The 23,164-nt window shown below is 45.5% G+C and overlaps 1 protein-coding gene across 1 annotated transcript in view; it reads right to left on the bottom strand.

Annotated features, from left to right (window-relative positions):
• Window positions 1–23,164, bottom strand: part of ABCF3 (ATP binding cassette subfamily F member 3) — a 981,204-nt gene that overhangs the window by 758,074 nt on the left and 199,966 nt on the right. Inside the window, exons 7-9 of the mRNA XM_069618825.1 lie at window positions 9,231–9,497; window positions 927–1,007; window positions 706–765 (exon numbers count right to left, since the gene is read on the bottom strand). Of these exons, the coding sequence (XP_069474926.1) occupies window positions 706–765; window positions 927–1,007; window positions 9,231–9,497 (408 nt within the window). The remainder of the gene's footprint in view (window positions 1–705; window positions 766–926; window positions 1,008–9,230; window positions 9,498–23,164) is intronic.

Here is a 23,164-nt window from a genome sequence, read left to right on the forward strand (position 1 = left end):
CTGTTCAACCTTTGCTTGGGTGACCCCAGTAACGAGGAGTAAAGTAGGAGAGGTGGCAAGGAGTGCCCATTAGTGGGAGGAGGAAGGTAGAAACAGCAGACGGCAGATCAGGAGCTAGGTTGAGCTCGATGTTGCTCTCCGTCCAGTTGAAGCCCCTTCTGAGAATGGAAAAACCATTTAAAGATGGAGGTTTTGGGGTTCAGAGGCCACCTGATCAGTCCGTAGATCGACAATGGATGGTTCTTTTAGGTACCCCGACCTCTGCAGGCACCTGAAAGGAGTGGCCCTAGATTTCCCAATAGAAATGCTGATTTAACAGATTATGGCTCTACTTCACGTTATCCCCGTTTGTAAAGCTTTCCTTAAACAACAACAAAAAATGAATTTGCATCTTTTGACTTGGCGTACATCTTTGTCCAAGGTAGCCCTCCAACAGTCGCGATATAAGAAATCTTGAACATTCGTTAACTGGAGCCATGTTAAGTAAACATGTACCATCTCCCGTCAGAAATGTTGGATTCAAATCAATAAAACTGGGCCTTTCATTAGACAACACTCTGCCATTAGTCACCCCTCAATTGGAAGCCAGTTTGGATCAATAACCATTCACACTGCATGTAGTAATGCTACACAGACAAGTTCGACTCTGCACACCACTATGCATTGACGGATGGAGGCAGCGATAAAAATCGGACAACAACTCACTTGGTTTGCTGCGTTTGCATCTTTGGGTTGAAACCTAACCCAGCCAGAATAACGGACGCCCTGGAGAGAAGAGAAGAGAAGGTTAACAGAACAGTTGCACATGCCACACAAGTCTCAATTCCAGGCAGACATCATAGCAATGATGGCCTAGTAATCCTTACACACTGTCCCATTCCAAAGGTTATCACAGGCTTAGGCCTGTTAAAATGTAGGTTTCATACCTAGCAGGGGCTTTGTCAGCCTCAATCTCCTCCAGCTTTGCATAGATTTCTGTTAACCGAATACTCTCTGTCCCAAGGATTCTAAGTCAGGGAGAGAGAACAAACACAGTTAAGAATTGGACACATTAAGAACCCTCAATCTGTTCAGAGACATCCATTCAGTAATACATATGCATCCATGGCTACCTTATGCAAGCACAAGCAAACAATGGCTAACTCCCGATCTTTACAAAAATGTCCAGAGCGCAGGACATTCAAATTCAATTTTAGCACCCTAGTAAACTTTGCAATCAGCACCCTCAATCTTTCCCCTAACTTTTGGTTTTGTCAGTAAGAGAACATGCCACTCTGCAGCCTTGATAACCATGTGCGATATCGAAGTTCCATTTTTGCCACAAGTATTTGGAAACCCAAATATTTTTGATTTTCCCTGAACTGGTTTCCCCGATCAGTCCTCATCAAAGGCATATCAGGCATGCACAGAGATTGGTCTTGCAGGGTCCCTCTTCATGCTGGAGAGCTGCAACTGCAGGAGGGAGGCTTCTTGTTTCACAAGTCAGGAATCTGCAGAGTTCCAGGGCTCCCTGGTGGCATGGTCATTTTAGGGCACTAGCCACATTTAGTAGCCATAGGCAGTAAACCCAAACGTGTACACTAGAAATATATTTGCTGCCACCAGTCTGGCTTTAGGCCCATATAAAAGTAACCAAAAATTCCAAGTGTAAAATACTAGGGTGATACAAAAGTATTCCCATGGCACTGCATTGTAAGATACAGTGTGCAATGTTAAAAGGTTACAAAAGTGTAAGAGTCAAAAGGGGAAACAGTTTCCCAGAACATAGTTGGAAGCACTGAACAGTTTCTCCATAACAAAATGAGCAAAAGGCCAGGGGAGAGAAGCAGAAGGCTTCGCTTCCCTGTAAAAAGTCAGGACAGGTTAAAAAAACAAAAGCAAAACGTTTGGGGGTTGAAATAACTATAAAAAAGGGAAAGTTGCTAAAGCAGAAATCTTTGCTAGCAACCCCCAAACTCTTACCTCCTGAATCTGTGACAGGGCTGCCACAGCATTTTGCCCTGATGAGTCGCCTGCCCAAAAAGAGAAGTGTTCTTGTCTACCATGACAGGGCCATGACCCTAACCCAGTCACCAGAGACACACAGCCCCCAATAGTAAGGTCTCCCTAATGGACAACATACACAGAAAACAGTCATATCTACTATACCCCATTCACAACTGTAACACTGCTGCCATTCGGTAAGATTTTCATTTCAGTGATAAATCTTCCTGACCTTAGTCAACCCCAGAACATTTTGCTTGGACTTAGTGATTCTTTTCCCTTGTCCCTAGTGAAGGGAAATAGTTTTCCTCCTCTCAACTTAGTTTTTCTTTTTATGGGTGACCTTTTTATGTCGTTCCATAGTGTATGTTTGGAGTTATAGTTTCCCATTCCCTGTTAATTTCTCTTTAATGTACTTGGGTGAACTACTGTTCCCAAAGGGTAAAGAGGGATTTTCATCCCCTTATATAGTAGCCAGCACACCCCACCTTATGTGCTGTACTGGGGGATACAATGTATCCCCTTGTTTACTTACCTGCAGGATTTTTGTTACAATTGCAAGTTTCCTTAAATGGCTGGTGGCAGTGGTTTTACCAGAGTGACTTTTTAGTATTATTGCTCGCAGGCTGCTAATTGTGCCTCAATGATGCAGAGAAGGACCACCATTCTGGGAGAATGGTGGGTTTTCTCTTTTTAGCCATTTGTAATGATCCTTGTTGTTTCCAAGGTCTTCCCCTGCCATTCTAGGTGGGAACGAGCTCAGTGGAAGTTTTGTCTTCGGCTGGAATCCGTGTATTCCCCACCCAGGCTCCAGAGTGTCTGAGAAGGCAGGAAGCCAGGGAGGAGCTCCAAACTCTGCAGCCCTTCGACTCCCAGTGGTGGGCTGGCTGTCCCGAATGGACAGCCAGACAGCCCCTTTCTGTAAACTGCTGGGAGAGATTGCAGAAGTTGTGCTGTAGTTCCTGATAAATGCTCTGAACCTGGAAGCTGCTGACAAGTCGGCCACTGGAGCTGAAATCAAAGAGGAAGATGAAGAAAGGACATATGTATCGGTTTCCAGCAACTGGAGAGCCTGCTGTGTAACAGGAGCCCAATGTAACCCTTCCTTCCAATCAACCTGGGGGTCCCGAAAATGACGATTCCTACCAAGAAGCTGGTGGGACGCACTAGTCCCGAAGAAGACCTGCATTTTGAGCCATCCCACTAAGTGCTGCGACCTTGCTGGGTTGCAAACCCCAATACCCTGCGACCTCGAACCATTATGCGATGCATGGTCTTCCAAAGTCTGAATCCGTCCGAAACCTTGGCGGCTGCCTACTGGCTCTCCCGAGGCACGATTTAAATCCCTGAAGTCCCCTCACCAGAGTGCGGGACCGAGAGTGAACAGAATCAGACAGGCGATATTTGTTTTTCATCTGGCTGCTGTAAAAAGGTGCAAAAGCCACAGAACTGCGAGAATCAGTGAAGAAACCTTTCCTGGAAGCCTCCTCTTGACAATTGCTGCTAGTTCCCATCCTGTGTCCAGTTCTTTCATCTCCATACCAAAAATACAGGGACTGGGACCTGTGCTGCTGCATCCTGAAGGCATCCACCCAGAAGCTCTTTTTTCCTAAGGTACTGTGTGGGCTTGGGTAATACATACCTTAAGTCTGGTGTGCATCCTGTGAGGCGGAGTGGGTGATGTGTGTGGGAGTTTGCCCATACCGCTTTCCCAGGCCTAATGCTGGAACACATATAGGGAGCCTTCTCAGACGTCCCTGAACACTTAAACTAACTCTGAAAGTGAATACTTACTTGTTAAAGAAGATATCCTCTGGAACTTTGATGTAAATCCAAATGAACCCCATGTCAACCTGCCTACAGCTGGCACGTAGACCACTGGGGTCCCTCTTCTGCCTCAGAGAACTCATGCAACAGACTAGGGAAGGACTGGATAGGAAAAGGCGTCTGTCTTGAAAAGTATCACAAGTGTAAAAGTACTTACTTGCTGAAAGAATTGGTGTGGTAACTGTAGCTCTCTACTTCTGCTCTCTATATGGTAGATGAGAGGCACAGAGGACCCCAGCCAAGATTCTCTATTATTGGTACGTGGTCGAGCAATCAAGACCTAGCTTCTCAGGAAGTGATGCAGGCTGGTCAAGTACAGTGTAGTCCCCAAGCCCCCACAAAGGAATGTCCACACACTGTAATACTGAAAACACAATATTTATATAATATTCAAGGTTATGTACACTATCACAATAACTCACTTTGTACTCAGAAAATCAACAATGGTAAATATATACGGTTCTACAGTGGTACCACAAATATTATTAGATCTCATTAAAGTGCATCAACTATACTGTCAAAATGTCACACAGATCAATAAAGAGGAAACCAACAGAGAGAGGAGGGAAAGCAAGATGGTTGAAACAATAGGCAGATTACTGGCCCAGCTACCTAGACACAGTTCTGTGTGGAGATCCCACCCCCCCCCCCCCAACCAACCTGGGCAACCTGTAAAATAAAGATATAGCACAAGCCCAGTCCATATATTGATCAATAGTCTTATTCTCTCCTATAATGTTTTTACCCCCCCCCAATGTACCTGGTGGTGCAGAGTTCTTCTAAGAAGGGTAGACGGATCCTTCTTGAGTGACTCCCTTTAAAAGCAGGAGTCACGATTCGTCGAAGAAGGTGAACTTGGCGTTGACTGTGTCGATGAAAAGTTCGAGGGTGCCGAGGCCACGGCGTCGATCCAGGCGGTGCTCGTCGGCGACGTCCTGCGAGGATGAGGTGTGCGGGGCACCTCAGCGTTTGATAGTTCTGGACCGCAAAGAGTTTCAGAAGAACTGTGGCCCAACAAGGGCATCGAGTCGACAAAGTCTTTGTGGCCTTCAGGTGGCGGGAAACCCACTGGCGGATTCTCCTCGGCACGTCAGCATCCTCACCTTTCTCCGGCGGGGAAAAAGCGGTCCACGGTGCGGACAAGGGAGTTCTTCAATTCAATACTTAGGCAAAGGAGCAGGCGGCTCCGGTCGTCGGCGGCACGGCATCAAGCGGTCCCCTCTTCTGGGGCAATACAGCTTCGACGGGCCTCCAGCAGTTAAAGCGGTACTCCGAACCCTGAGCGACGGCAGTGGACTTCGACGGCGACGATGTCCAGGTGCTTCACTTGATTCTCCTCGGCGGTCTCAGTCTCCGGTCGGCAGCCTTCCGAGGGTCTGACTTAAAGGGAGCTTCAGCGAAGGTTAGCGGTGCTCGATGGTCCCTCGGAGCACAGGAAGAGGGCGCCTTACCAGGTCCTCTCTCGGATCAGTCTTCGACGAATTCGTCAGCTTTAAGATCGGGTCGAAGCAAATGCAACAGCAAGTCTTCTTCTTCCAGCTGGGCGTCGAGGATCAGCAGTTCCAGTTACTCTTCAAGTGTAGACACAGCTTCTAAACAATTTCCAGTGTCAAGAGGTCCCCAGATATACTATTCTGTCTCTCATCCACACTGCTGGGTCACACTCAGCAGCCAATCATACAGAAGGGCAGTCAGTCAATCAGGCACACAGTGCATTCAGGCCATCCTCCTTCCTCTCAGACACTCGCAACAAGGAATGTTTATTGGGAGTATAAGTACCGAGCCATTCAACACTACACAACTGCATTCAGGCCAGTTTCGGGCAGGGCTGTCTCAGTCTTTGTCTCTCATACCAGAAACCAGACAGCCACAACAAGTGCATATTGGTCACACACTCCATTCACCCAGGTCCCACCCACAGGGTGTACCCACAACATACAGTCACTGAGAAGGCTCCAGCCAATCTGGCCTCGACTTCACAACAACACCATATATGGAACTTCCACCAACAGCCAGTCAGGGGAAGGGACAGAGCCAGGGCTTCCCAGGACTTTGGGAAAACAAGGTAACAGGCAATAGAAAGCAAGAAGCCACAGGGGCCATCTTGTTTCCTATCAAGAATCAACTGATTCCAATGGCAGGGCCTGGCTATCCCAAAATGGAGGATACTCATAGCACCTGTCAAATTCAGCATGGAGCTGCCACCAGCCCATACCTTGCTCTGTGGGCCACACACACAGGTGCCCAAAAACATACAATAGGGGCAAAGGGTTGCACCCCCACCCATGGGTGCCATAAGGGTATCCTGTGGGTCTGTACACCAAACCAAAAACAGGAAGAGCTGTACTGCCAGGAGTCCCACATGGACTCCTGGGCAGAAAACAATACAGAACAGAAAATGAAAAAGGACTACAGGACAAGGACAGGGAGGCCCTGTCCCTCCAATGCATTTCCAGCATCACAGCCGGCCCCCGACCAGGGAGGTATGGGAGGGGACCCGGATCTGTGGGTCATTTTTGGCCTGAAGCCAGGGAGCCTCGAGGGGTAGAACTCCGACCCCTTCCTTTACCATGTCGGTGGCCTCCTGGAGGATACGGGATGGTGTAGGTGTTGGCTCCTTGGGTAGAGGACCAATTATTTCCCAAGCTGTATTAGTTCTGAGGGAAACGTTGACCATGAAAGGAAAGTTTAGACCCGCTCCCCGTCCTCGTAAAAGGCCTCTGGGTGACCTGATCCAGGGTCTTGAGGGTGTCATGCTCTTTGTTAGCGGTTTCGAGCGCTTCATCAACCGCCTTTCAAAATAAATTAGTTTTCTCCAATGGCTTATTTATTAATGAAGCTTGAGTCTCTAGTTTAAAACCAGAGTTGCATAACCATGCGTGCCTATTCAGGAGGGTACCTTGAGCCAAGGACCTGCCAGCTGTCTCTGCTGCATCCAAAGTATTTTTAAGGATACTCTGATTAACCTGCCTGCCTTCTGCAACCGAGAAAAGTAGGCGAGCTTGCAGCGGCTCAGGGACTTCTTGAAGGCCCTCCTGTAGCATGGCCCATTGTGCATCGGCATAACTGGCCAACAAGGTTGTATCATTTGCTATGCAAGTGGAAAATTCGGCAGCCGCCGTAACCCTTTTCCCTAGAGCATATAGTCTCTAACACTCCTTGTCAGGGGGGTGCTTCCCCAGTTGATAGGGGAACCTCTGCTCTCTTCCTGGTTGTTATTACTATCAGTGAATCTGGAGTAGCATGACCCCTGATGTAAAGCGGGTCAGAGGGGGAGGGTCGAAACAATTTTTTCTACCCTAGGATTTACTGCTCTAGTTAGGGCAGGTGTCAATAACGAGGGGGCCAACCGCTTCTTGATTGAATTCAACTGAGGAATAGCTTGGCTGGCCGGTGGTTTTTCTTTTAGGATGTCCTCCACAAAATCAGCTTCAGGAACAGCCTCCTGGGTAGCAATATGGAAATGTTCCGCTGCTTTCCTCAATATGGCGTTGAACGCCATCTGGTCATCGACAGCGGAGGCTTGTCAAGTGGGTGTGGTGGGGGGGCAGGGGTGGGTGAGTCCAAGCACAAGGCATCAGGTTCCGGTGTTGGAGTAGGTGACAGGGGTCTTCATCTTGATTATATAGGTCCACAGGGGCCGCCTCCTCAGTGAGGTCATAAATATATTATTCTTCTTCCTCTTGAGAAGGGTCAAAGACCTGCTGAAGCTTAGGCACAGGGAGAGGGGGGTTCTCCTCTCTAGGTCATTTGCGTGTGGATTTTTCAGAGAGTTCTACAAACCTCTCTAGCCTATCCATACATCCCTCAAATTTCTCTCTGGTCCAGATAGATGAACCAGAGGGGTCGAGGGGAGGAAAGGGCTCCTGTAGTGGATCTTCTGTCGCCAAACGTCGAGATTTCTCCTTCAACGTCAAAGAAATCCCTCCAGTGTCTTCCGGAAAGGCCTTTCGGTTGACACGTGTCCTTCTGTTTGTCTTTTGGCCATTCCGTGGGTTCCGATGAATCCTTTGGCCTATCACTGGATTTTGAGGAATCCTTGGAATTTTCCTTGGGTCTCGAAGAATCCTTGGACCGTTGCTTCTGACCATCCGCCAAAATAATCCTAGCAATGCTTTCGGTAATCACTTATTCACTAGCTATTTTCAGATTGTGTCTACAGTAGGGCTTAATTATTGCACTTTTTGTTTTGCACTGCACTTGTCACTTCTTTCAAGATGAATGTAATGTGTATGATTTTTACGTGTTTTTATATGATTTTAATCTAATTGTGAAAGTTTAATAATAAAATGTAATAATTGTTGATTTATATGTTCTTCTGATGTTGTGGTTGACACATCATATATTTGTTGAATGATTTCTGTTAGCTGTTTTGATTCGAGAGGGGACAATACAAAGGCAGTTGGGTTCTTGAGTTGTCTAGTACACACAAGGTTTTTTTCGTTAAACTCCCCAGAGACTTTCTTTGGTATTATAGGAATCCAATGAGGCCATTGAGGACATTACCAATCTAGCAACAAATTCCAAAGGAAGAGGGTGAAAGTCTTGTTAAGGATTTTAAATTTGAGAAAACCTGAGCTACATACTGCAGCAATGTGCGCTTCCCTGGAACCTGATGGCAACTGTTTATTAACCGGGCTCTTTACTGAGTCACTGGGTTTAGGGCAAGGCCCAAGAGGGTACTTGATGTTTCCAGACCCTGTGGGTCTGGATGTCTTGCAGGGAAGGCCAATCTCATTTGCGCCTCTGATAAGGCCTCCGACTAGGAGTCAGCAGGGAAAAGTTAAAGAAAACAGTCTGCAAACTAAAAAATAAACTAAATTAAAAAAACAAAAATAGTCATAGTTGCAGTTTAGGACTTTTGACCTCATAGGAGCGTTTATGTCATTTGCACTTTACAAGACTTTGCTTTCTGCTTCTTCCAAAACCTTCTAACTTCTACAATATTTGTTCAATTGTAGATGACAAAATGTGCATAGAAATGGACTACTGTTTCAACTCCACCAAGAAGCTAGGCATCCATTCCAAATAGATGAGCAGAGATGGAGCAACTGATTGTATCTTTTAACCCGAACATTGTCATATCAAATAAATACATATTGGATGATGGCGCTTAAAGACTCATGATTATGGAAAAACATCCCCAATAAAGTAGGTGTTGATACATTGAGCTGTACGAGGACAGGAGCAGCAGCCTTGTATCTGAGCAAGGCGATGCGTTAGGGTTTAAAGCGTTGAGTGTTAATTTGGCTCAGTTTGCAGGATGGGGATTAGTGAAGGGCACTATTGAAGTAATTGGTGTCAAATACTTTTGTGTTTTAGAATCTAGGGCCGTACACTTGAAATGCCAGAAATCCAAGAAGACCCCAGTTATTTCCAGCCCATAAGCAACCTCCATCCGTTTCCCTTTTCTGACTCACTTCCCAGCATTAATGCGTGCATTCAGCTCCTTCTCCTCCTTCAGCAGGCTCTCTCGCACCGTATCACACTCCAGAACACTCTGCAATGCCCCGGTATCGTCTCCTGCCACCTCCTGTTCCACATGGAGGATGCTGATGTGGGATGGCACTCGCAGGCTCCTAGAAGCCATCATCTTCAGCAGAGTGGTTTTTCCCAAACCGTTCCTGCCAACCAGCCCATAGCGTCTGCCAGCAGCAAGGTTCATGTCTGCACCAGTCAAAAGAACCCTAAAAGGTAGGATAGAAGAAAGTAAGATCTTCTGCTTTGAACTAAAAAAATAAATAAATAAATACATTTTTAAAAAACACGGTATAGTAAGATACACATTTACATTCACCGACCCGCCAAGTCTCCCAAGAGATACTCCAAAACAACATTAACTGGCTACATAGATGTGGTGGTTTGCCCACCATTAGTCCTGCAAAATTCAACCAAGGCCACAAGGTCGAAAGCCATCACTTACTTCAAAGTCTTTGAAAGTATGTGTGAAATGAGTTAGACGTGGTTCACTCAGTGGGAAAGGAGAAAATGGCACACATTCTTAAACACTTAGTGGCGTTAGGACAGGTTTCCTGAAGTTCAACCCAAATTGATCAAAACCATTTAACTGAGACAGTACAAGACTCCACTCTTAGTATAAGGCTGTACCACCAGAGTTCGTGGTAGCGTAGAAAGAGCAGCCAGGCTCATTTTAGGAGGAAGAGGGGGCTGTAGACCAGTACAAAGAATGTATAACACACAAATGAATCAATAGAAATACTGACAACCAGAAGGATTATAAACAAATAAAGGGTTATTTGAAATACAATTAGGCAAGTTCAGTCATGGGGTAAGTACTGGTCAAAGTCATAAACACACTATAAGAAAACACAACACAATGCTTGAAGGCACACAGACCAAAGCATATGACCTTATTGATAACACCTAACAGCAGTTCTAGGGAAGTCGAACCTTTTTAAACACATTCAGTACAGGACAAACCTATTCCCGGGGAGTAAAATCAATGGTTACTTTCAGATTACATTCAGTAATACCAGGGTGGTAGACCCCAACAGTTGTACTGTGATGCTCAGCAAGAAATCACATAATACGTCAACTGGACAATATACGTTTTGTGAATAGTGAAATATTCATTCTAGGTGCAATAAAAACCTTCAGCTACTTTTGTGATAACACGTAGTTATACTAGGTGAGTAAAACCCAAGGATGTAATATTCAATTAGAGGTGCTTTTGAGATCAGTGAAACACAGATTGAGATATGCAGTAACTCTGGTAGCTTATTTTAGGATGGCACACATCTAACTCAAGGTAAGTACAACCCATACAACTTTTTCAAGGAACTATCAGCAACTTGGGGCAGGTATAAACCCAAGACTGTTTGTGCGTCTGTCTAAAACAGAACAGGGAAAGCAAAACCCAGTGTTACTCATTATAAATGACTCAAGGTTATTCTAGGTAGGTAAAACCTAATGCAGACTTAATCTGGACAGGCTAACAGCAGCTCAGGAGAAGCAAGGCCCAGTTGGGAAACTTGCACACTAATTTTCTGAAAGAAATAATTAAGTGAAGCCAACATCAATAGTTTTGAGGAAGAGGCACAACCAATTCACAGGTGAGTAAAATAACCTTATATCTACTTTTCAGAATATTATATATACTTTGTAGAAAGGTTAGAACATACTTTCTTGTAATGTGAAGACAGTTTGAATCCTCTAATGAAATCTAGGTAAGCCTTTCCCAGCAGTAAAAGTGTTCAACAAATTACAACCTATGAGGGGACAAGCAATGCCAAAGCCAATAGATGTAGAAACGTGCATTTAAGGAGCCAGGACAGTCAAAGTCAATTGACTAGGTCAATAGTTCTGATGCACTTCTTTGGATAAAGTCTTTCACAAAGTCAAATAGTTCAGAAAAATCACTGGAGTAACACAAGCTGTTACGCAGGTGCAAGGGGAGTTGTGATCAACTCCAAAATTTAAGCAAGTGCCCTTCTCAAGTGAGAAAACACGACTTATGCCAATAAGGTAAGTACCCCAAGCTCACACAGTAGCTCTGGTTTCAAGAAAGTGTTCCAGCTGGATTCCTCCTTGCTACAGCCAAGGAGACCCTTGTTCCTGTGCCTCAGTCGTGGGGACAAGACGGAGGACTTCTTGCAGGCTCCAGCGGCAGTACTCGGGAGAGGACTTCGTCAGCTACGGATTTCCTTCGATTCAGCGGCTCTTTGGGGTTTCAGTACCTTTCAAACAGCACTGATGAACGAATATCGCTGGTCGGATTCTCGTCATTACAAAGGTCTAGCACTCTGGTGAGGGGACTTTTCGGACTTGAAGCGTGTCTCTGGAGTTCCAGCGGGATGCCCGCAAAGTTTCAGCGAGATTCGGAAGACCGTGCACCGCCAGATATGATATGATATGGCATTTGTAACGCGCCTATACACAAGTGTTTCAAGGCGCGAAAAGGTACCAGGCTATTGGGGTATTGCAGACCCGCAAGGTCACAGCACGACACGGGATGGGTCAAAAAGCAGGTCTTCTTGAGTTTAGAGGGTCTCACCAGGCTCTGGGTCTTCTGTTTCGGGATCCCCAGGTCGATTGGAAAGAAGGGCAGGCTCAGGTTACACAGCAGGCTCTCCGGTCACTGGAAATCATCTGAGCCGCTTTTCCTTCATCATCCTCTTCGGTTTTGGTTGCAGGGGTCGCCTTGTCTTCAGATTCCAGGTTTGTAATATTTAACAGCACAACTTCTGCATTGTATCCCAGCATTTTACAACAAGGGGCGGTCTGGTTGTCAGGACAGCCAGCCCCCCCCAATGGGATTTGTCCCCATTCAGGCAAGGAGGAAGACAAAGGGCTGTGGAGTTTTGGACTCCTCCCTCGCTTCCTGCCTTCACAGGCAGACTGGAGCCTGGGCTGGGCCGAAAATAAAAAAAAAAACAAACAAAAACAAACAACAAAAAAAAATCATACAAAGGAATTTCCCGCCCTGGATGTCAGGAGAAGGAAGGACAAGAAACTCTAAAATGGCGAAAAAAGAAGACAGGGGCTATTTTGGTAAAATGAGCACCCTTGGGTGCCTTTACCACAGCTGTGCAAACAGCCTTCGGTAAACATGCACCGAATTAGTAAAAGGTATCACTGCCACCAGCCATTAAAGGTAAGCTTGTCCCTGTAACAAAATTGTTACAGTTTTAGTGGGAAAAGGGGATACATTGTAGCTCCCCAGCTCTCCACATTAGGTGGGGTGTGCTGGTTTCACCGAAAAAAATGGAAAAGGGATCCAAAGATCCTTTCTACCCTTGGGAACTGTAGTTCTCAAAAGGTTAGTCAGAGAAAGTTAAAAGGGGAGGCCAAAGAGCAACTCAGCAACAATAGGCAGAAAGTGCCAAAAGTTGTCAAAGAGGATACAATAATTAAAAAGGCACTATGGAGAGTCTAAAAATTGACACCCATAAAAAGAGTAACAGACTAAGGTTCCCACTCACTGAGCTATAAGGAAAATAATCCACCAGTAAAGCAAAAGGTTCTGGGGTTAACACAGGTCAGGGGTTGGCACAGGTAAGGAAGATGTATCATTCCTATGAGAATCTTACCTAACAAGTGGGTTCAGCAGAGACCAAAGATTGTTGAGCTTGAAAATGAACGTTTACCCTTTCACCAACAGAGCAAGAAGGGGTAGCATGAGTAAACTTGCATTCCAGATGCATGTGCCATAATCAGTGGGTGAACAACCAGAATCAGTTTCCTATGCCTTCAAAGCAGTCATTTAATTAGTGCGCAATTACAAAACTAAAGATTTAAGCCAGATTCTGTTGTAATGTGCTTGTATGCATGTGCATGAATGCTGCTGCATGGAATGCCATCAATGTCACGATGGATGGGTGAGCATGGAACGTAGACTATAAAAAAAAAAAAAATCTAATGACTGTCAGCGGGGGAAGCAGGCAGACTGAAAGGATGCATCTGTCAACATACGCCCTGACAAATGAAACCTGCAACTAAGCTGTGAATAACCCTATAGCAACTTGGGTTGGTTGTTAAGGACCTGTGTGGCATTTGTCTTGTGAGAGTGTGGTGCTATTTTCAAGGCCATTTTCAAATATGGTGTGGCGTTTGTTCCATGGAAGCATTTAAGCCATGAGGTTTAGAGAGGTGTTAGGAAAGATCTCTTTTAGGCAACTTTCCCTCCATATTCTATGGACCCCAAAAAGTTTCCCTTTTGTTTTTGAACCGGTCTTAACTTTTTAAAGAGAAGTGAAGCCTTCAGCTTTACTTCTGTGGCCTTGAGCTCATTTTGGCATGTGGAAACTGATCAGTCCGTCAGACTATCAGTCCTGGAAAACTGGGGTTCCCTTAACTTTAACTTTTCAAACACTGCACAAAGCATCTCACAATGTAGTGGATGGGGATACTGATCACCTAGTCTTTTGCACTGGGGATTTCTTTTTTTTTTTTTATTATGTGTGGTTAAAGACAAGCTGGTGGCACCAGTTACATATGTCTCATTTTTGCAGTACTTTTAGGGTGCACATTTGCGTTTACCGCATCTGGCTACTAAATGTAGCTAGTGCCCTAAAATGGCCATGACATGACATTTTTCATTGATCTTTGGCCATGTTGTTTCTTGCCCTTCGTCCTGCCTTCTCAGGTCAGGCAATTCCTAATATCATGCATTTGCTATGGAAAGCTGCTGTTTTCGCAGGCTAGTGCATGCCATGTGTGTGTGAACACAGGAAGTGGGTGGGACGGTCTGGTCCCATTCCACAAATGTGGTGCCTGAAAGGTTAGTGTGCATGCATGAGTGAAACTCACAGTGGTCCCCGATTGGACCACTGCTGGCTGAGTGAGTGGTGCAGATCCTTACCATTGGTGAGATGGTTTTTGCCATGAGCCTACTAATTGTGGGATAAGAGGACTCCTGCAGCCATTCCAGCAGGTTCGCGTAGTAGCCAAGTATCCTGTGAAGCAGACTGAAGACCCGTGGACGACTCCTGAAGACATTTCCTGCAACTATCCCAGTGAAGCCCTGCTGGACCACCTGAGGTGAGAAGGCCCTCTGCAGTGTTTCGACCCTCGAACTGAAGGGACCAAACAGTCTCGACATCTTCTCGTGTTCCCGCAGCTTTGAGCCATTGGAATCGTACCTGGACGACCCAGTGGACCAACTAGCTCTAAAATGGGCTACTACTACGTCACAAGCCGCGCTGTTCCACATTTGCGTCTAACTTTGGTGGTCGCCATTTGACGCCCCAGGTCACTTTCCTGCAAAGTTACATCTTCCCAGCATCAAGGGATCCTGCACAGGAAGGACTTTGACTGTGACTGATGAGACGCCTGCTCTCGCCATTGTGCAGTGACTGTCACTGGAACCGGCTTCCTTCCATCTGGCAGTGTTCTGAAGATGCCTACATCCTAGCCTGCTGCATTTCTTCCTCAGAACGGGTTGCACTCAGCTCCTGGACCCGACCAGTATCTCCCTTGCACCCCCAGCTCCTGGCCATTTTATACTGGTTCCAACACCAGGAAAACCTACCAATTCAACCTGCAAAGTCGCTTGGGAAAACTGGATTAAGGGTGGTGAGCAATCTCAATACTTACAGCCATCCCCCCTTTCTCCCCTATAATAGACTTGGTGAATAACTGATTCATTCCATTCCTTCGCTTTTTAAACGTTTGTTTTAAAAGCTGTTCTAAGAGAGAGAGAGAAAAGTATCTTACTTACCTGCAAAATCTTTTGAGAAGTCTTCACCACCACAAGAACTCTTCTTGCCTTTATCTCCTCACCTTGAAGGAACTCTGACTTTTGGGCACAAGGCCCCATTCAACATAGGGACCAGACTTATATAAGTTAGGGTCTTCATTCTTGTGAACTGGTTTCGCTTACTGCGTAATTACTGACCTTCCTTTCAGTTGTTTAAGTGAATTGTATGCATTTCTACAAACCAAAAGGTGACTGTATATATAATTTATAACAGTGTTGTGCGACAGTGTTACCTACTTGGTGTAACAAGTTGGGTGAAACTCGAGAACAAATACTCTGAGCCAACGTATGTTTTGGTATGGGTTACGACGAGAACCCACTCCTTTATTAACTTAAACACTGCTCCAGGATATGACTTGAAGGTAAGTACAGGTAAGAGTTATTATAGTTCTTTAGGATCTTTTCTGTATTGAGAGTCTTTCTTGTCTGTACATTTACTTAGCCAACTCTATGGTGGTCACTCCTACTCTGACTCTTTCTCCTTTTGTCTGTTTTACTCTTGTATCTTCATATAACTTTAATCTTTGCTCCTTTCTTTGCTCTTTTGTTCCTACAACATCCTGTTCTTTAAACAGTTCTATGTGATAGCTGGATGCCAGGTCAGGCTGAAGGATCACACCACTTTCTCTTCTCTCTTTAACACAAATATGTATCTATATCGTTCAGGCTCTTTTCATCAATGTAGGGTGGCAGTTAACATACTCTATTTTTATTTGTTTGGTTATTCAACAGCGTTGTTCCTCTATCTCAAGGCCAGCTTCGAATCAGTCTCCAGGACAGACAGCACTCTCTCCCCGCATTTGTTAACTCTGCAGCATTCCGGTATTGTAGTTTACCCAGTAGCTCTACTGCATTCCCCTGGAAAGTTCCTAGCACAGTGGTGCTTTCATCAATGCCCCCTTGGGGCGTGAACACTCGCCTTTTCCCTTAAACAATTCCAAGTAACATAAGCGCAAAGGCGCTGAGTTAGGTAAACAAGCGCAACGGCGCTGGGTTCATCAAATAGCGCTACGGCGCTAAGTTCGTTAAATGTTCACGGCGACAACGGTTGCCTGGCACTCATCACACGTCCCTCATCACACTTGTCAAACAGGCCTTCGGCAGATAGCTTGTTAGCAGCCGTCCTCGAACAGCATTTTCAGCCGATAACAAACGTGAACAATCACCTCATAACTTTAGCGGCTTCGCGTTACCTTCAGGCTTTCATTGTACGTTCACGCTTCGGAAACCCCAGTAACAGACCTTTATAACAGCGGCTGGTCTGTGCGATAACGATCGCTAGCAAATACGTTCTGGCTTCTTCTCTAACCTCTGTCAGCAGCTCGTCGGCAGGAATCAAACCAAGTCCTTCACAGACACACGGGCAGTTCTTCGACAGCCGCTCAGCTGATCACCTTCAGCTCCGCTCCATAAGCCCAGCTGCAACCGTCATTTTCCCGTTCCTCCTCTCGAGCCCCCGTCTCCTAGGCAACCAAAAGCACAGCAAAAGGCATTAGAAGAAAGCCCATACAGGCAGGACTTCCTGGTTTAAGCCTTTCCAAAGGTCATGATGAATGTGTTTCCGCCAGGCATTCCACAACGTCACACCCCCTCTACTAAACCCTTACGTTCGGGAAGGGTTTCTGCTCTGGACAGATTATCAGCTTGTGACAGCAGCTTCCCAGGTCTATGAACAGTTTTAAAGGAGAAGGGCTGGAGGGAAAGAAACCACCTGAGTACTCTCTGGTTTGATTCTTTGTTACGGGCCAACCAGACTAGGGGAGCGTGATCTGTTATTAGCGTAAATTCTCGGCCAAGCAGGTAATACCTAAGAGCATCAATGGCCCACTTGACGGCCAAACAATTTATTTCTATGGTCGGGTAATTTAATTTGTGAGGTAACAATTTCCGACTGATGAACAGTATTGGCCTTTCACCTTTCCCTTGGTTCTGGAGAAGAACTGCCCCGAGTCCTGTTCCTGAAGCATCAGTCTGAAGAAGAAATGGAGACTTAAAGTCGGGACAGTGTAGAATAGCTCTTCTGGTAAGGGCCTCTTTTAAAGCCTTAAAGGCTTTTAGTGTTTCAACTGTTTGCCAATCTTTCTTATGTAAAGTGGGCTTCTTCAGTAGGTCTGTTAGGGGAGTAGCTAAAGTAGAAAAATGGGGAATAAACCTTCTGTAGTACCCTACAAATCCAAGAAAGGCTCGTACCTGCTTTGGGGTCTCCGGGAACTTCAACTGCTTGATAGCCTTCACTTTCTCCTCTTGGGGTTTAATCATTCCCTGGCCCACATAGTATCCCAAATATTTAGTATAAAACGTCGCTACATGGGTCTTCTTAGGGTTTATGTGTAATCCAGCCCCTTTCAGAGTCGCAAGTACCTTTCTTAGATGAACCAGATGTTCTTGCCAGGTGTTACTATAAAAAATGATGTAATCAAGATATGCCCCGACGTAATTTTTATGTCCTTTTATCAGGTAATTCATCAACCTTTGAAATGTTGCAGGTGCCCCGTGTAAACCGAAGGGCAACACCGTAAACTGGTATAGGCCGGTAGGAGTAGCAAAGGCCGTCTTTTCCTTATCAGCCGGTGATAATGGTATCTGCCAATAGTCCTTGGTTAAGTCAATGGTGGTCCGGTACTTGGCCTTCCCTAGATTATTCAACAGATCCTCTATCCGTGGCATAGGGTAAGCATCAAATTTAGAAATTTCATTCAACTTCCGGAAGTCCATGCAGAACCTCACACTGCCATCTGGCTTCGGAACCAAGACTATCGGGGAACTCCAGTCACTATACGATGGTTCGATGATTCCCAAATCCAACATTTCCTGTACTTCCTGGTTGATGGCCTTTATCTTCGACTCAGGTATTCGGTAAGGTCTGAGCCTTACTATAGAGCCAGGTTTAGTATCTATGCGATGGCAAGTCAGTTTAGCTCTTCCTGGAAGTGAGGAGAATATCTCGGCAAAATCTTGTAAGAGGTGAGATAGTTCGGACTTCTGCAGCACCGTCAACTCAGAGTTAATATTTAAACCTTCCACACCTATTCTTTCCTTGACTTGTGGGAAGTTTTCTTCTGGCGGTACTTCGTTAGTGATCATAGCGATGTTTTGTACCGGAGGTATTCACTTTTTAAGCAAATTTACATGATAGGTCTGACAAGACATTCTACTACCTGGCTGCTTCACTCTGTACATTAAAGGCCCCAGGACTTCCTGAATTTCAAAAGGTCCCTTCCAGCTGGCCAACATCTTATTGTCCGAGGTGGGTAGTAACACTAGTACCTGATCCCCTGTTTTAAAGGTACGTAACTGGGCCTTTTGGTTGTAATATTTTTCTTGGTTCATTTGAGCTTGAAGAAGGTTGTCTCTAGCTATAACCTGTAGCTATTCGATCCGTTCCTGTAGCTGGGAGGCGTATTCTGTTAGGGTCAGCTCACGATCTGGTTGCTCCTCCCAATTCTCTTTCAGAACATCCAATAAAGTTCTCACTGGCCTTCCGAACAGTAACTCGAAAGGCGAGAAACCTGTTGATGATTGGGGAGTGTTTCTCAGGGTCATTAATATCCACGGCAACAGCCTGTCCCAGTCCCTGTTTTCTGGCGAGGTTGTTTTCCTTAGCATCTGTTTGATAGTTTGATTGTAGCGTTCTACTAACCCATCCATCTGTGGATGGTATACCGCTGTCTTGAGATGTTCGATTTTCAGGGTATCACAGACTTGCTTCAAGACATTGGACATAAAGTTTGATCCCCGGTCTGTGACGATTTCCCTTGGAATCCCCACTCGTCCAATGAAGGGAATCAAGATGTCGCATATCTGTTGCGTATTAGTGGCTTTTAAGGGAAAGGCTTCTGTGTATCGAGTGGCATAGTCTACCAGAACGAGGATGTATTTATGGCCTCTTCTCGTGGGATCTATAGGCCCGACAATATCGAGCCCAATTCTACTAAAAGGTTCTAGAACAAGTGGCATAGGTTGTAATGGGGCTTTCTTTATATTGGCTCTATTCTTCTTCTAGCAGTCCGCACAGGATTGACAAAACCTAACCACTTGTTGGTATACCCCTGGCCAGTAGAATCTATCCAGAATTTTCCTAGCAGTTTTTTTCCGTTCCGAGATGTCCCTCCCCAACTTGCACGTGAGCTACTTCTAGGACGGTCTGATAATATTTCCTTGGAACTAAAAGTTGCTTCAATTCATCTCCACTCCGGGACTTACTCACTCGGTACAACAACCCCTTCTCTTTTATGAAGTGTGGACCTTGTCCCGTAGGATCTTCCAAAGCTCGCTCTCGGGCATATTGGAGTAACGGATCTAGTTCTTGTGCGGACCTAAAACTATCGCCATCCTCTTCCAACCTCCAGTCCACTGCTACCGGGAACATATTCTTGCTCTTCCATTCCTTTTTTAGGACTCTTTAATTTTTTACTCTTAGGTGGTTTACAGGAAGGGGCAGAGATTTCTTCTTCACAGAAAGGTGCCATTTCCCACCAGCTCTTCTCAATTTCATGTATTAATTTAGGAAATTCAGGTATATCGGACCCAATTAATAAGGGCTTTGGTAAACTAGGTAGTACGGCTGCTTTCACAACCAATGTTTCCCCACCCAATTTAACCTGGATGTTCTTTGATGGATAAGCCTTTACACCCCCCTTGGACACAGCGAATCGGAATTTCCCCAGAGGAATGATAGCTTCCACCTACCAACTCTGATGTCACCGCGGTCTGAAGGCTCCCTGAATCGATCAGGGCAGTTGTAGGTTTTCCATCCACCTCAGCCTCGCAAGTATACAGGTACTACGACTGCCTTCCAGGCCCTTGTTCAGAGTATTCACTTTCTTTTATGGAGTCGAAGACCCCCACATCCATTGGTTCCGTATTCGGTTTCTTTGGGCAAAATCTGGCAAGGTGGCCCCAGTCACCGCAGTCAAAACATTGAGGACCCCGAACTGTTGATGTAGAAGGACGATAATTGATAGGGCCCTCACTGTTCGGTCTGGACCGTAGGACTTCCCCTTCAGGCTTCCTCAGCATGGAGTGAGGCCATCTTGATTGCGGCACAGCTTTATTTATTGGTGTATGTGATTTATACCCTGCGGAACACAAGATCAACCGGCCCTGTCCCACTTTCTGATAAGCGGAAGCTACATCTACTGCTTCTGGTAGAGACTGTCGATGTTGCTTCACCCATCTCTGAACAGGACCAGGAAGGGCCTCAACGAACTGCTCTAAGATCACTTTTTCTGTTATTTTACTTGGGGATGACACTGTAGGCTGTAGCCACTTCTCTGCCAGTTCTTTTACCTGGTAGAACAATTGTCTCAGAGTTTCCTCTCCACCCAATTTGACTTCTATGAACTTGATTCGGTACGTTTCCTCATCATGCCCCATCCTCTCCAGCACCACTTTCTTCATGTCTCCATATGGGGTGTCTCCCGTTGGGTTGGCGGCTTGATATGCTGACTGCATTTCACCGTTCATCAACGGTGCGATGTAATGGCACCATCTCTCGGCTGGCCACTGTGCATTTCGTGCTACTCTTTCGAAATTTACAAAAAAATGGGCGGGATCTTCCCCGCCTGAGTATTTTTGCAACACAGATGTAGGCACTGGAGTGTTGTTCCTGGTATTAGTAACTTCTAGTAACTGGGCTTGTTGCATTTGTAAGGCTTGGTGAAATGCCAGTCTGTCTGCTTGGGCCTGTTGGCTCTGCATTTGCAAGGCCTGCTGTAGCAGTTGTTGTCCCTCACTCAGGGTCTTGATAAGGTCCTCCATGGCGTGCTCAGGATCCCACTTCTGACACCAAAATGTAACAAGCTGGGTGATACTCAAGAACAAATACTCTGAGCCAATGTATTTTTTGGTATGGATTACAACGAGAACCCACTCCTTTATTATATTAAACACTTTCTCTTTTAGGTTGTTGGAAAAAGGATACGTCTTTTCTCAGGTTCTCCGGCCTCTGCTCCAGGATATGACTTGAAGGTAAGTACAGGTAAGAGTTATTATAGTTCTTTAGGATCTTTTCTGTATTGAGAGTCTTTCTTCTCTGTACATTTACTTATCCAATTCTATGGTGGTCACTCCTACTCTGACTCTTTCTCCTTTTGTCCGTTTTACTCTTGTATCTTCATATAACTTTAATCTTTGCTCCTTTCTTTGCTCTTTTGTTCCTACAACATCCTGTTCCTTAAACAGTTCTATGTGATAGCTGGATGCCAGGTCAGGCTGAAGGATCACACCACTTTCTCTTCTCTCTTTAACACAAATATGTATCTATATCGTTCAGGCTCTTTTCATCACTGTAGGGTGGCAGTTGTTTGGTTATTCAACAGCGTTGTTCCTCTATCTCAAGGCCAGCTTCGAATCAGTCTCCAGGACAGACGGCACTCTCTCCCCGCAATTGTTAACTCTGCAGCATTCCGGTATTGTAGTTTACCCAGTAGCTCTACTGCATTCCCCTGGAAAGTTCATAGCACAACGGTGCTTTCATCAATGCCCCCTTGGGGCGTGAACACTCGCCTTTTCCCTTAAACAATTCCAAGTAACATAAGCGCAACGGCGCTGAGTTAGGTAAACAAGCGCAACGGCGCTGGGTTCTTCAAATAGCGCAACGGCGCCAAGTTCGTTAAATGTTCACGGCGACAACGGTCGCCTGGGACTCATCACACGTCCCTCATCACACTCGTCAAACAGGCCTTCGGCAGATAGCTTGTTAGCAGCCGTCCTCGAACAGCATTTTCAGCCGATAACAAACGTGAACAATCACCTCATAACTTTAGCGGCTTTGCGTTACCTTCAGGCTTTCATTGTACGTTCACGCTTCGGAAACCCCAGTAACAGAACTTTATAACAGCGGCTGGTCTGTGCGATAACGATCGCTAGCAAATACTTTCTGGCTTCTTCTTCTCTCGCCGCACCTCGGTCAGCAGCTCGTCGGCAGGAATCAAACCAAGTCCTTCACAGACACACAGACAGTTCTTCGACGGCCGCTCAGCTGTTCACCTCCGCTCCATAAGCCCAGCTGCAACCGTCATTTTCCCGTTCCTCCTCTCGAGCCCCCGTCTCCTAGGCAACCAAAAGCACAGCAAAAGGCATTAGAAGAAAGCCCATACAGGCAGGACTTCCTGGTTTAAGCCTTTCCAAAGGTCATGATGAATGTTTTTCCGCCAGGCATTCCAGAACATCACACTTGGTCAATATTTCTAGTTTCTTTTTGGGCCTATAGGAGTATTTTTGTAATTGCCTGTATAAGCAGAATTATTGTGCATTTCACGGTGTGGACTCATTGTGAAACCATCACCACACAACTCTCCTCGCTTACCTTGATTGGGTTTGGCTAACCTCTCATAGTTTCCCAGTTCACTATAACCTAGATGGCCTCCTGAAATCTGTCCAACAGGCCAAATTTTAGTAATCCATCTTAACACGAGAAGACTGTAAAATATAACAGTTTGGGAAAATATTCTAGGTGCTATTTCTAGGGTCAAAATATATCCTTTGCTTTTTTTAAAGCGTGTTTTCCCTCCAGTTCCTGGCTCTCCAAGTACTATAGAAAGAGCAGTCACAGCAATCCTCCAGAAGAACTGGTTTAAAGGTTACAGCATATGGTTCACATAATATAAACAATAAACATGCCCCTTTACATTTAAGTACACAGCAATATAACATTTGAGAATATGGCTGGAAATGCAGGGCCATAGAATGTTCATACAATTCACAAAGTCCTACAGGACTTTTCAGAAGAGACACAGACCTTAAAACACAGTAGCCCCACACTGCACGACCCATCAAGTCCCAATGTTAGTCCACGTGCCTATAGAAAACAATGAGCCAATGTTATCCAATGGAGGTAAGAAAATTGCCTGCATACTGGCCCAACAGCAGTCTCAACTCTCCTTTCATAGTTTCGATCAACTCCCAATACTTTTGCTTTGGTTTTTAACACGTTCTGACTTTTTAAGGGGAAGTAAAGCCTTCAGCTTCACTTTACCTGTCATTTGCTCATTTGTTATGCAGAGACTGATCAGTCCTTCAGACGATAATTAGTGGGAAACTAGGTTTATCTTATCTTTTTGTAACTTTTTCACATAGAACACAGCATCTTACAATGCAGTGCAAGGGAGATACTTTTGTATCATCATAGTCTTC

This window comes from Ambystoma mexicanum, chromosome 10, assembly GCF_040938575.1.
Source record: "Ambystoma mexicanum isolate Mex_15411 chromosome 10, UKY_AmexF1_1, whole genome shotgun sequence".
Lineage (NCBI taxonomy): Eukaryota > Metazoa > Chordata > Amphibia > Caudata > Ambystomatidae > Ambystoma > Ambystoma mexicanum.